This window comes from Pygocentrus nattereri, chromosome 7 (assembly GCF_015220715.1).
Source record: "Pygocentrus nattereri isolate fPygNat1 chromosome 7, fPygNat1.pri, whole genome shotgun sequence".
NCBI lineage: Eukaryota > Metazoa > Chordata > Actinopteri > Characiformes > Serrasalmidae > Pygocentrus > Pygocentrus nattereri.
This window is the reverse complement of record NC_051217.1, coordinates 30,514,207-30,528,160: the sequence shown is the minus strand read 5'-3', so window position 1 is coordinate 30,528,160 and position 13,954 is coordinate 30,514,207. Positions and strand designations below refer to the sequence as shown.

The following is a 13,954-nucleotide window of genomic DNA, read 5'->3' as shown; positions in this document are numbered from 1 at the left end:
ACTGGGCACAGTCCACTGCAGATGCAAAAATTAGATGAACAAATATTCCTTGAATATGCGATAAGTAAATAAACAAAGTAAAGACGTCTCAGCCAAAACCCTGCCTCCATATTTAAAATAATTAATACCAAAATGAGCAAAAATATTACTGTTCAGAAAATAATGCTAATAAGGCTATTGCACATTAATTAGGAATTTTATCAACAATAATTTTGTTTACATCTTTTTTTTTCCAGCAGTGTTCAAAGTACATAAACAAACAAGCTGTTAATTAAAGTTATTTTTCTGGTCTGTTTTTCTTTTCATAGTGCAGGTGAGAGCTCCAAAGACACCCAGGAGCCTCATGAGATCATGATGACACTGTTGGTTCTGGCATTAGAGGCAACCTGCTCCTACTGCTTTAGCTCTTAAACAAATCAAATGGCATAGAGCCAAGCAAGGTTCTAACAAGCCCTCGAACACTTGTCTTGCCATTTCCCCTTCTGCATATTTTAACACACAATTACCAATCACTGTTTATTTGGAGTTCCCACTTTGGCTGGAGTCATTTGCTGTGTTGGCTCCAGTAACAACAAAATGTTTGGCTTTACAATTCTTTTAGAAATGCTCTTTTCTAGTTTGGTAATTGGTTTCTAGTTTTGCAGTCTTCCACACATTAACTGAGATCTTCTTTGGTCTTTGGTTTGAGAAACCAAGTAGCAGTTATCTTTTATTCCCTCCAATCTCTTGAGAAACTGGGCAAGTCTTCACATTTACAAATATGCTGCAGCAGTTTTTCAGAGGCATCCTGTGTATATTACAGTTGCTAGGCTGGGAAGGATAAAACTGGGTGAACCATTTTTCTACAGCTCTATCCTGAGACAGGCCAGAGCTGCAGCTCTACCTATTTAAGATTACCAAAGACGGATGTTTGCTGGTTGTGGGTGAAACAGCTAAACAACATTTCCCTGAATTTGTATTTGACCATCTATTTTTTTCCAAACAGACAGCATAACACCAATTTTGTTTTCAGGGCCCACCCAGAATTTTGATTTTGAGACATTTAGGTTGTCCAAAAGGTTAATTAGAGCCCATGTGTCAAACACAAGGCCCATGGGCCAAGACAAACCCATGACAGTCCTATTTGACCAGTGAAATTACTTTCTTTATCATTATTAGCCTGTTTCACCCTGAGATGCATTACAGTCCCCAGCATGCGCAACAACATTGTCTGCGTTCTGACCTACAACAACAGTGGTTACACAAAACGAAAAGTGCCTGGTGTCTAGTTTAAGCAAATAGGCAGTTATTTTTATTGAGAATTTGTTTTGAATAAGTATTTAATGCCTATTTTGCAGTTTTGGCATATTTTGAATAAACAATGACCCGTTCAGGTCATGGCAGAATGTTATGTAATAATGGGCCACAGATTTGCTGAGATTTTTAAATATAGCACTTTTAGTGGTTTGACTCCTCTGAATTAGAGGGTACCAGACTGCAGGGCCCCCTGTATTTTGCACCTTCGAAGCTGAACTGATACAAACAAAACCGTGGTCCAGAAACTGCAGACTGACCTGGACCATGAAATGGGTGAACTATTATAAATCTATGAGGGAGACTCTTGACTAATGATTTACATTTACGGCATTTGCCTGACGCTCTTATCCAGAGCAACTTACAGTTTGATCATTTTACACAAGTAGGCGAAGGTAGTGTTAGGAATCTTGCCCAAGGACTCATTGGTATAGTGTAGGGTGCTTACCCAGGTGGGGGATTGAACCCTAGTCTACAGTGTAGAAGGCAGAGGTGTTAACCACTACACTAACCAACCATTTACATTCTTACACTTAGAGCAGGGGTGTCCAATCTATCTTATCCATAAAGGGCCGGTATGGCTGCAGGTTTTTATTCCAACAGTGCAGGAGCACACGCAATCAACATGCTTAAACTGATTAAACAAGTGGAATCATGTGAGCTAAAGCTTGTTTGACATGAAAACCTGCAGCCACACTGGCCCTTTGCGGATAAGATTGGACACCCTTGACTTAGAGGGAGTATTTGAATGACACTGATCATAGAACAACTGTTAAAACAGAGGTCATTCCCTGTGGCAGTAGCCACTTCACTCAAGATTAAAACAGAGGAAACAGCCCTTGTGATTTAATGGAGATGTGCACACAAGCATCTAAAATGTTCTAATCTCAGAGAGAACTGAAGCAGGTTCAGTGGATTCACATTAATGAAACTCTTTCCTCCATGCATCATTTGAGATATTTCACAAGTGGATAATGGATAAAATAAGCGAATGTAAAGTAGAGCTGTTAGATGACTTTCAAGCTCTTTGTCACTCTTACCTGTGTAAGCCAGAGCTCTTTAAACAGATTCATCTCTGTCAGGGTCTCTGCTGCAAGCAAGGCGGAATGCTGAAATTCTGTGAACATTTGGCGGAACATATTGGCCTGTAGTGGAAGAATTAGCTTCTGAAAAAGAGAATGTGACAAATTATAAAGGTGTTTCTGCTGCAGACCTCATCGGGAAACGTTCTCCAAGGGAGAGAGGTGAGAGCACAGCTCTTATGTCATCATGGGGTTATCTGCATTTCATGCTTATTCATGAAAACTCCTTCTCTTAGTGGCCAAGCCAGGCATATATGATGCCTGGAGCAAGTACATTTGGCAGACTCTAGAGCCTTCTCCCCCAGCTCCCTCAGAGAGAAAGATGCTTTATTGGTCATTGTGTTTTGAGCTTGGCTCATGGGAATACACAGTTCAGCTGAGCTGGAAACAAACAGCTTGGGAACAAAACTCACGGGTGAAATGGCCACATCAATACACAATGGAAGCATTGACTGTGCCAACAGAGGACAAGCATTACAGAGAAGACAGACTGTCTCAATTCCAGCACTAAGCACGATATTCTGACACTACACACTATGGACTTCACTAGCTACGGCTGGATTTTTGTTGGGTGGTATCCTCTCAAATCAAACATGACAAATTACTGCATTCTCACATGAATCACACCTAGGTTAACAGTTAGGTAACAGTGATGGGGAGATGTGATTGGATATCAGAAAAAACTGATAAGTAATTCAATGGTGATGCTTCAAAAGCATAATTACTAATTTAAATTTAAACGGCTTGCTGAAAAATATTATCACATGCTGAAAAAGGTAAAACTGGCTCTTGTATGTGTTAAGAGTTGAATTTACCCATTTTAAAATGTACTTAAAGATTGGCATAATCATAAGTATCTCTTGCAGTAAATCAATAAAAGTCAATCAAGTCAAATAAAACATTCACTAGATTTGAGAAGCACACCTAAATAAATGCAGTCTGTTGTATATAAATAGCATATATCCAATTTTACTCACTTATTTTGAGTTTGAGAACAGGTCATTTCATGTATTCAAACTGGATATTTGGGTTGAAACTTAGTTTAGTCTGTTGCCATCAGCAGCTGTAAAGATTTTACTGGCTATAGCCTCCCTGTGGTCTCTGTGTTGTCTCTTCTCTTACGCTATCGGTTTATACTCATATGTTGGTGAATGTCCTAGTCTTGTTATGTTGGTTCTAAGAGTTCATTACTGTATTCTCTATTGATGAGCATGGCTCCAAACTGACTAGGCACTACAGTGACATCTTTCAAACCAACTCTAATAAGATCAATTAGACCAGCATAAGTTAACACTAGTAATTCAGGTTTGAGTCCAGTTGTCAATGTCACAGCAGGTTAAGTTTAGCTAATTTAGCTACGTTCAGCTACAGCACAGCAGTCTCAGTCTCAGACACCTTAGCTGTCCATCTAATCCTCCTGAGTTAGATATTATGACCAAGTTCTTAGAGGATACTTTTCGATCTACTCTAGTGTGACTCCATTAAAAAGGAAAATAGTACGGCAGAAAAAACTCGCCCCTTGGTACAACGATTACACTCGAGCTTTAAAACAGACTACCAGACAACAAGAGCGAAAAAGGCGCCTGACTAAACTAGAAGTGTTCCAGTCCACATGGAAGGAGAGCCTCATAGACTATAGAAGAGCACTTGCTACAGCACCCTCAGCCTATCTCTCCTCTCTCTTAAATAACAATAGGAATAATTTCTAAAATAACAGAGAACAAAACTGAACTCACTGAACCCCAGAAACCATTAGCTAATAGCACCAATGATTCTATGAATTTCTTTAGTGATAAAATTGAAAAAACGTAGGCATAAAATTTAGAATACATAATTAAACTCTACAAACCTGCTGCCCGTCTAAATCTTGAGAATATTATAATCACTGCAGAGAGGCTGGAATCATTTAACTTACTTTAAGAAAATTAACTAGTTAAAATAGTTTTTGCCGCAAAATCTTCTACTTGTATGTTATATCCGATTCCTACAGGTTTACTCAAGGAAATTTTGCCAGAAATAACCAAGCCTATTCTGTCAATAATAAACTGCTCTGTTAACCTTGGATACAACCAAAAAATCAAACTATTAGTAATTAGACCATTGATAAAGAAAGCTAAATAGACCTCTCAAATATCCCTTTTATATCTAAGATCTTGGAAAAAGCAGTAGCAAAACAATTAAGTTCCTATTTGTATAGGAATCATATACATGAAAAATTTCAGTCTGGTTTTAGGCCACATCATAGTACAGAGACAGCACTAGTCAAATTTGTAAATCTTTTTTTTTTTTTCTCTGACAAAGGAAATGTGTCTTTGCTAGTTCTCCTTGATCTTGCATTTGACACAATAGACCACGCTATCTTACTAGATAGACTAGAAAACCTTGTACCTTTCCTGGTTCAGGCTCTGCCCCACTGATCGCTATCAGTTTGTTAATGTAAACACGGAATCATCTGTCCTCACAAAAGTAAAGTATGGTGTTCCACAAGGCTCTGTTTTAGGACCTATATTATTCACAGTATATATGCTTCCATTGGGCACCATTATCAGTAAACACGGCATAAATTTCCACTGCTATGCCGATGACACTCTGTTATATATATCGAGCCAACCAGATGATAAAATGAAACTTAGCAAGATTGTGGACTGTATAAAAGACTGGATGTTGAGTAACTTTCTCCTACTTAACTCGGATAAAACAGAGGTCCTGCTTCTTGGTTCAAAAGCAGTTAGAAACAAATTGTCAAACTTAACAATTAAACTTAATTTCTCAGTTGCATCAAGCTCGTCTGTAAAAAAACCTTGGTGTCGTGACAGACCCTGATCTGTCCTTCGAGTCACAAATAACTAATATTATCAGAACAGCCTTACTGCATCGCCGCAATATTGCTAAATTAACAAATATATTATCTCTACAGGACGCAGAAAAGTTAGTTCATGCATTCATTACTTCAAGGCTAGATTCCGATAATGCCCTGCTGTCTGGATGTCCCAGCGAAAGCCTTAACAAGCTTCAGCTAATCCAGATCGCTGCAGCCAGAGTCCTCACAAGAACCAGAAAGTTTGACCATATCAGCCCAGTTTTATTAACTCTACGCTGGTTAACAGTTAAATATCGCATTGATTTATAATTTTTTTTATAAAAAAAGACTTATAAAGCTCTAAACGGACTGGCACCTCAGAACCTCAGTGAACTTCTCTCCTACAATGAACCACCACACCTACTTACATCACAAGGTGCTGGCTTACTACTGGTACCTAGAATTAATAAAGCTACATCAGGGGGGAGAGCGTTCTCATACAAAGCCCCCCAGCTCTGGAATAATCTTCCTGTTAATGTTTGGGTCTCAGACACAGCCTCAGTTTTTAAGTCTAGGCTAAAAACTTACTTTTGTAAGACATCCAAACTTACTTTTGTAAGTTTTTTGCATTTTTCTTTCCTTTCTTTGCCGAGTTGAACAGCTGCCCATCCTGTGCATCTGATGCTGTTGCCTCTTCTGCCTTGATCGGGTGCCACTGTTCGCCAGCCTTCTGGACCAGCTTGACCACCACTGAGCTTCTTGCTGTACAACACTCTGCAATCCTCACCCTCGGATGTCGCTGCTGCCGCTCCATAATCAAACAAATTAAATTAACCACTGCCCACCTGTTTTTCCTGCTTTGTACTATAATACTTTATACTAACAATGTTTTCTATCCGGTGTCGACGAGAGGAGGATGGGTTGCCCTTCTGAGTCTTGGTTCCTCTCAAGGTTTCTTCCTCTTGCCCTTAGGAAGTTTTTCCTTGCCACTGTCGCCACTGGCTTGAGCAACTTCAGACTCACCCATGACTGGTAAAATACACGATGAGATAGCTGACCTATCTCGGCCCATACATAGTCAACAAGGTGGATGTGCCTGAGCATCGCCAGTGCTCTGCTTCCATCTGAGAACAGTCTGTTCTCAGTCAGCGCTCTGAGCTGTTAACCCTAACCCTAACCCATGAATTACCACTGGTTGAGGAAAGTGTGAAGTGAGGTTTCAGTAAGAATATTGTTGTTTAAACCAGAGCAAATTACACAGTATTTCCCAAGCAGCTGAGGAAGACTGCATAAAATAATTCAATAAACAAGGCTGCAGCGTGGGAGTTAAGCCAAGAGCACTAGAAGTGACCTAACGGCTAGAAAGCGCCCAACTTTAAGAACAAAATGGCTCAAATGACATGCTGTGTTGTGGCAGCTGGAGTGCCCTACAGTTAAATAATGCAAACCACTATATATGATAATATATAACACAGCAGGTTGCTTTAGAGAGGTAGGAGGGAATACGCTGGGATTAGTGAGATGAGTTGATAGTGAGTTCTGAAATGAAAGAATTTGGGGTTCTCAGAATTCCAGCCACTGAATGACATTATTGGGGGCCTCAGTGAATAACGGACAAAAGTCCACCTACTAAAACACGGCCACCTACTAAGGTTTTGAGGGATCCTTTGAAACATCATGAAGCAGTGCTCAAGAACTCAGGGCATAATTTTGATATCATCTGTGAGAGTTAGTGGACTGATATGAAGTTGACCTGAGGAAAGGTAAACAGCCTCATATTATCACATCATAATTCCAGGGTTGCCAACTTTGATGAGGTGACAGGACCAAGATATCCAGGTTCCTTGCATCCCAAAGTGCATTTCCAGGGTTATGCTGTGAATGAATTTTCCCTTTCCAGGTGGTACATTTTATTTTCCCAGGAAGTATTAAGTGAAGTAATCCCATTACTACTTAGGAGAAGTAATCAATAATTTGTAACGGGTAACCTTTTTGATAAAGTACCCCATCATGTGAAATTAAAACCAGCAGGAGTTTAAAGTCAAACAAATTAGTAGTTGAGTTCAGGAATTTAGTACATTTTACACATGGAGCAGTAACAGAATGATGAGTGTGATCAGAGACACCTTGTGTGCTATTATTTAATATCAGTGCTTTTTATCTTTGATAAAATAGAGGCATTTTTGTGATTCCAAACAACTGACTTAACTGCAGGAGTAAATCTGGGTTTGATTGCTAAATCATCTTCCAATCTGTTTGCATGTTGACATCAAAGGACGCTCACATGATTTGTTCCTCTAAGGCACACAAAGAGCTGATGATGCCTGCGAGTTCAGCTGTGCGTGTGTAAGGCTCAGCTCAGCAGCATCGAGCCTTCTGAGGAAGAGTTCTACCAGTCATGGCACTGGATTCATTAACTAAAATACAAGCAGGGATGACAGACAGATATACACATAGGCGCCGCACTGGACGCTGGATCATGTGTTAGCTTTGCTGCCGTATTGGTCCAGGTAACTTATTATAAGTCTCGGAAGATTGAACTGAAAAGAAAAAGATGCTGGAGTCATGTGCAGCTCACAAATGTAGTCACACAATCCAAACTAGATCTCTCATATTTCACAGGTTAGACTGAACAGGTACTTTTGGTTGCATTTGACCATTATAACTTTATGTTAAGAGCTAACTAGTTGGCCACCAGAATCAGGCTACTAACTTATATTGGTGATAACATTAGAAATGCTAGCTATAAAAGCTGAGACTTTGGGAGGAATCATATAAGCTTTATTGCTCAGAATCAAGATTTTCATCCATGTTGGCTTGTGTGTGTGTGTATATATATATATATATATATATATATATATATATATATATATATATATATATATATATATATATATATATATATATATATATATGTGTGTGTGTGTGTGTGTACTTTTTTTTATTTTTTATTTATTTTTTTTTTTTAAGCTTATCTTTTTTTTTTTTACTTTTGCTAACTTATCTTACACTCCAGTATCCAGTACTGGCGCACTATCAAAGTAACTGCTGCATCATTTTAAGTGGAACTGAAAAGTCTAGTAAGAAACAAACTTCAGCCTCCTTATGCCAATGAATTGTTTTCCATCAGTAATTCAGTTCATGTGAGTGTAACGCTGATACACACTCACTTCTGCCGTGTCTAGTAGCAATTATAACCAACGATATTTGAAGTGCCTGAAGACAACTTTTTTTTTTTTGTATTCCATGTACATTATAAACCTTTCCCTATAAAACGACTAATTGAAATCGTTGAGAAATGTAAATATTATATTGCTTTTTATCCAGAGATTTCGCAGTTCCTCCATTTACTTGTATTTGTTTACGGGCCAGTCTTGCCTGTTCCAGTATAGTGGACACATTGATGTGTCACAGTAACGGGCCGAAGCAGCCAATGAGATGTCTATGTATGTGTGTAACATCATTTCAACAGCAAGACAACCGTTTTTATCCCTCTAGATGGGCTGTGGTGGACGTGGAAAGTTGAAATAGAGAAATAAGTTAAAGCACACCTGCCAAATTTGGGAAAATATCTAACATTAGTAACTTTAGCCTAACATTATGTAATTTGCAAGCTAGCTTGCTTGTTCACCAGGCATTTAAGTTGGCAAAGTAACCAAGTTATATTATCTGTGTGACATGTGACATTTCACAGTAATGGATTCATAATTTTTATTATTGCAGCCAAACTCATAACGGTAACGGGAGGAGCAGATCATGGGATGAAAGAGAGAGTGTACTTTGTGCCTTACAGTTAAATTAAACCTGGTGTCAGATGAGGACATTGAGTACAGCAGACCCTGTTGAATAACTTGATTATACAGGGGCAGTGACTGTGTGCCAAATGTTTTTTGTTAAGCACTACACTGTTGCACTATTCAAAATATTTTCTCAAAGCTGGCAGGTCAGTAAATTATCATAACTCATGCAGCACTTGTGTGTGTGAAAAACTCATTTTCCCTCATAACAATAACCGCTTAATAACAACAGTCCTGAAACCTGAGCATTTTCTAAAAAATAATTTATTTGCAGAATAAAATAAAAGTTATCTGCCATACAAAAAGTATATGAAAAGGATCCTACTTATGCTTATACTGCAGAGAGACCTTTATCAGTAAAACAAAAAGAGTGTGCTATTAAGCCTTACATAGGTTTTCAATGATGTACACTTTATATCAATCATATGACTAGTTTCATTCAAAAGGGATAACCTGTATGCATCAGTATCTGGCATCAAAATCTCTCAAGCAAAAAACAAAAATCCTCGTACCATGGCTTTTTTTTCCACATGCAGATGCAACAGACCTCAAAAGCTGCAGTGAGTCTGATTTCGTGTTTTATATCGTAAAGAATCTATTTCTTTTTTGCTCTTTTGTCTAGAAAAATGTCCTAAAAGTGGGGCTCACTCTAAAGCCTGGGGTCTGCCCTAGTTAGTGAAATTCCCCAGTAGTGAACTATTTGAGTATGTAGGGATCTCAGCAGAGACCTTGAGAAAGAGCTCAATATCTGATCCTTCTATCTTTTTTAGTTAGTTGATGCCATTAAGTGAACCACCTCATTGTCAAATGGATCATGCTGATTGGTCCTAAAAATGGCAAAAGAAATGACTCCCATTTGAGGGAAAGCTTAAATGATGTTAGATGAGCTTTTCTCAGATCAATTTGGATTAACTAGATAAGGACAGAGTTCACTTTCTGCCTGAAAACAAAAATTCAATCCGATAAATTCGAGTCCCTTTAGTCTTGCCTAACAGTCTCCTCTTATAATGAGATCTTGACCAAAATAGCTTCAATATCTGTGAAGTCAGATTTCTTTGGCCCCAGGGATGAGCCCTAGACAGCCCTGCCTGACCAAAATGTGAACAGAACAGCTCACAGTAGTGCTGTCATTTCGTTTAGTTTGAATGAGCAAGACTGCATGAACAGAGGTTCAGAATCACTGCCACTTTAAGACAAAGTCCTGCCTCTGCTTTCTCTCCTTTATGTCCATCTCATGCTTTCTTCTTTTTCCATATATTCATATACTCTACAGTAATCCTGTAATCATAAACACATTAATATATTCATCTAGGCAACCTGACATTGTCGCATTGACAAGGAAAACAAACTCTAAATTTTTTTTTTTTCTTCCTCAAACAAAATAGTTTGCTCTAATAAAAAATAATAACAAATAGAAGTTAATGAACAATTATTACTTAATTTCAAACTCTGGCTTTTTCAAATACACCTTCAAACTATTGCACCAGTGTAGATATATAACATATCTGTTTCAATTACCTCAAACAATTAAGACATTTTTGGGCTTAATAAACTATGCAGAATAACATAGTAACAGTATAAAGCAACTGGCGCAACAGCGCCTACTAGGAAAAAGACATCCGTCAAAAGAACATTGAAGCTCAAACAAATGCTTTGAGAAAGACTGATATTGGCTTGGTACAATGCAGCTATAAAAAGTGATATGAAATTCATGATAGAGCTGTAGAGCATATTTCTATTGCAAAAGAAGTCTCTTGGCCACAACGTTAACACGATATGTGCGGATACTGAAGTCGAAAGTTTCTCCGCTACTTAGACGAAACAGACACCGAGACAAGAAGAGTGGATGACTGTTCTCATCCGTGCCTTAAACACAGAAAATGCACCTAATATAACTGCTTAGTTGTTGTTTTTTTTCTTTTGTCTTCTTTGCCTTAAGAAGAAACTGTGAACTGGACAATTGATTACAGATTTAACGGAACTTCAGTTTCACTTCAACGCCTTTCAAGTAATGGGAAACGCAGAGCTGGTCATTTTTCGCAGTTGCGTCCATGTAAGATGTCCACTAATGGATCGTTAGCCTAGGCCCAGCTTGTTAGCAGCTGAGGATGCAGCTGGAGAGTATAGTAGATGTCTTTGACTAACAAGCACAAGATAGTTCACTGGCACTGGATGAACAGCCTCTTTGATATGACTTCTAAGAACGACATGGACCCAACGAACGATTAGCATGTAGGGTAAAAGTGCAACAGTCCACTATGGTGACCATAGGGACCTTAAACATGTCACCCTTTCAAAAAAAAAAAGTTCTATCCACAAGAAAAAAAGAAAAGAATGAACACCAGATTGGTGAGCTTTCAAAAGAACTATATTTATGCATCAAGCAGTGGCTTTCTTCTGGCCACTATAAAACTGACTCCATGTTCTCGCACCACTCGTGGTCCTCTAAGTTGTATATAAACTTTGTCCTGTTGACTGGGTTCAGGCCCACATCCTTGCCCAGACTGTCCAGGTTCATGTCGGAGGAGAAGATTTCAGTGGACGTCACGTAGGCCTCGTTATTTTTAATGTACTTCTTGTAGTTCCTGCGCAAGCACTGCCAGGTGGTGGTGTAGAGGAGGAAGGCAATGACCTTCAGCACGATGGCCAGGCTCACGTACAGGTGCCGGTATGCCACGTTATCGTACAGTATGCAGGCGCCCCTGGACCCGCAGTCCGTACTCCAGAACAGGCATGTAGAGTCAATCCCTGCACCGAAGATCAAAGGCGGAGGGATGAATCCTGCAAGATATAAACATTGTTTAGTAATCCTGGATCAATGACTGATATAATAAATGCTAAGGAGATTCGCATGGGTGGAACTAGCAGTGGAGGATAACATTACACTAACAGACCATTACACAAATCCAAAAGTATTAGAAGAGCCCCCAGGGCATTAATAAAACATCAGTTGCTCTTTAGACATCAGTGGATGAGAGATGCTCTGTTGTTCATTTCATGTGTCTTACCGAGCAGCCGGAGTAAGAGAAACAGAACACCGAGGGCATATGATTTCAGCTCTGGACTGACAGTCCTAAGGGGGTAGAAAGATTGAGAATGTTTTAACACAAAATGACAAGAAAGCCTAACGTTACGTGTAACATTAAATCTATTAGTATTTCATTTGTCCGCGCTTTATTTTTCGGCATTATTTTTCTGCCACTTCAGCACTTCCACTCTTCTGATCTTCTGAAGAAACACTAACATTCACCCAAGCAACTAAAGGAGATATTTCTGAGATTACATCCAAGTTGTATTTATAGTTTTATTAAAAAAGTCAAATAAAAACAACTGCGCAAGACCTCATGGGCCATCAAAACTGTCATGATTAGATAAACAGCACTTAAAGCTTCTATCTTTGAGCACGAGGAGAAAAAGCAAGCTCTCACTTTTGCTTCAGATCTGAAGAAACCCAAAGGTCCTTCCAATCTTTCCACTATGAGAAGACAACTAGCTGTTAAGAAGCTATGTGGAGTGAGGTAAGTGGAATTTGTAATTAGTATTATTTGGATTATGAGAAACAGAAAACGCAACCAACTTCTAAGACTGAACTTTGGAGGCAAAAATATCCCTGCAGGTTTTTTTTTGTTTTCAAAAAAATTGAAGACAAATATCCTGAAAAGAAAGCTGAAAATAATACAAAAGTAATACAAACAAAACACTGAAAAATATAATTAGATACTGACATCATCATGACATTAAAAAAAGTTATGTGTACTTATATAAAGCATATACAGTAATAAAACATGCAATATACATTTGTTCCTTCTTACTCTACTTCTATTGCAGTTGTTTCTATTTAAGTCCTATTTTAGTTCACTGAGCTTTGTTGTGTGTGAGGAGTGTCTGACAGGATCTAGGCAATACTGGCTGCAATAAAGCTGCTTTTTATCAGTGTCTGCTTTATCAACATTTACAAATAAAATGTAATTAGACTGAACTGAATTGAGCTACAAAATCCAGAACACCAGTGCTTTGTTAAACCTTTGTTTTGGCTCGGTTAGCAAACTAGCATAGTAGAAGCAGGTCAATGGCTGCAGTCCATTCACTAAAAGCATCAAATGTGTACACAAAGCATCTTGTGTAGATCCTCTGGTATTCCTTTTGTAAGGAAGCCAAAACAGATTTGCAGCACACGTCCCAGCAGAAGCTCTGTTACCTGATGAGGATGATGACGGAGGGTGTTTGAGCCATGGCTCCGATCATGCTGCAGGCACAGATCACACAAAGGAAGGTGAGAAAGGCCTCCTGGCAGCCGGGACTCGGGCATTTCCCTGGCACGGCTATGGCTGAATCACCATCACCATCACCGGAAATGCATGCACATCCGGTCAGGTTCTATTGGATTAGAGGGGAAATAATCTATTAAAACATATAGTATGGAGTATGGAGATTGTTCATGTTGCAATTAATATATATTACCACTGTCCAAAAGACAAAATAAAACAAAAAAACAAGCATCTCCAAAATGATAACTTCACAGAAGAAGGCAAAAACACTTTTAATGTAAGGTAATGAGATTTTCTTTTCCATTTTGGAGCATTTGTACTGGTCCACTCAATCTGAAATCCTGAGACAATGTAAAGGTCAGCTGTATTCAAAGGATGTAGGGAAAAAAAGATGCATGTTTTTTGGAGAGTAAATATCTGGTGTATGAATTCCATTATGTATTATTTTATTAGCAAAACTGCAAATTATACACAAGAGGGACGTACAACAGCATTACCAACAATAATGCTGTGCTAGCAATACAAATACAACAATCATTGAAGAGAGATACAAAAGCATCAGAGATCCCCTTAAGAAAATTGTAACAAATGGATGTTCTGGCATTTTGGAATGAAACTCTTAAATTAAATTAAGTTAAATTTACCTTCAATTATAAATGACACCAAATGATATGCTAACTGTATTCAAAAATATATTGTCTAATTTGTTGCCCT

The 13,954-nt window shown here is 38.5% G+C and overlaps 1 protein-coding gene across 2 annotated transcripts in view; it reads right to left on the bottom strand.

Annotated features, from left to right (window-relative positions):
- Positions 1–9,225: 9,225 nt before the first annotated feature.
- The window catches only part of slco3a1 (solute carrier organic anion transporter family, member 3A1), a 78,392-nt gene continuing 73,663 nt past the window's right edge, over positions 9,226–13,954 (bottom strand). Inside the window, exons 8-10 of one of the 2 annotated variants that reach the window (XM_017704234.2) lie at positions 13,171–13,349; positions 11,981–12,045; positions 9,226–11,753 (exon numbers count right to left, since the gene is read on the bottom strand). In XM_017704234.2, the coding sequence (XP_017559723.1) occupies positions 11,377–11,753; positions 11,981–12,045; positions 13,171–13,349 (621 nt within the window). In that variant the 3' untranslated portion in view covers positions 9,226–11,376. The remainder of the gene's footprint in view (positions 11,754–11,980; positions 12,046–13,170; positions 13,350–13,954) is intronic. The other variant, XM_017704235.2, reaches the window with a different exon arrangement.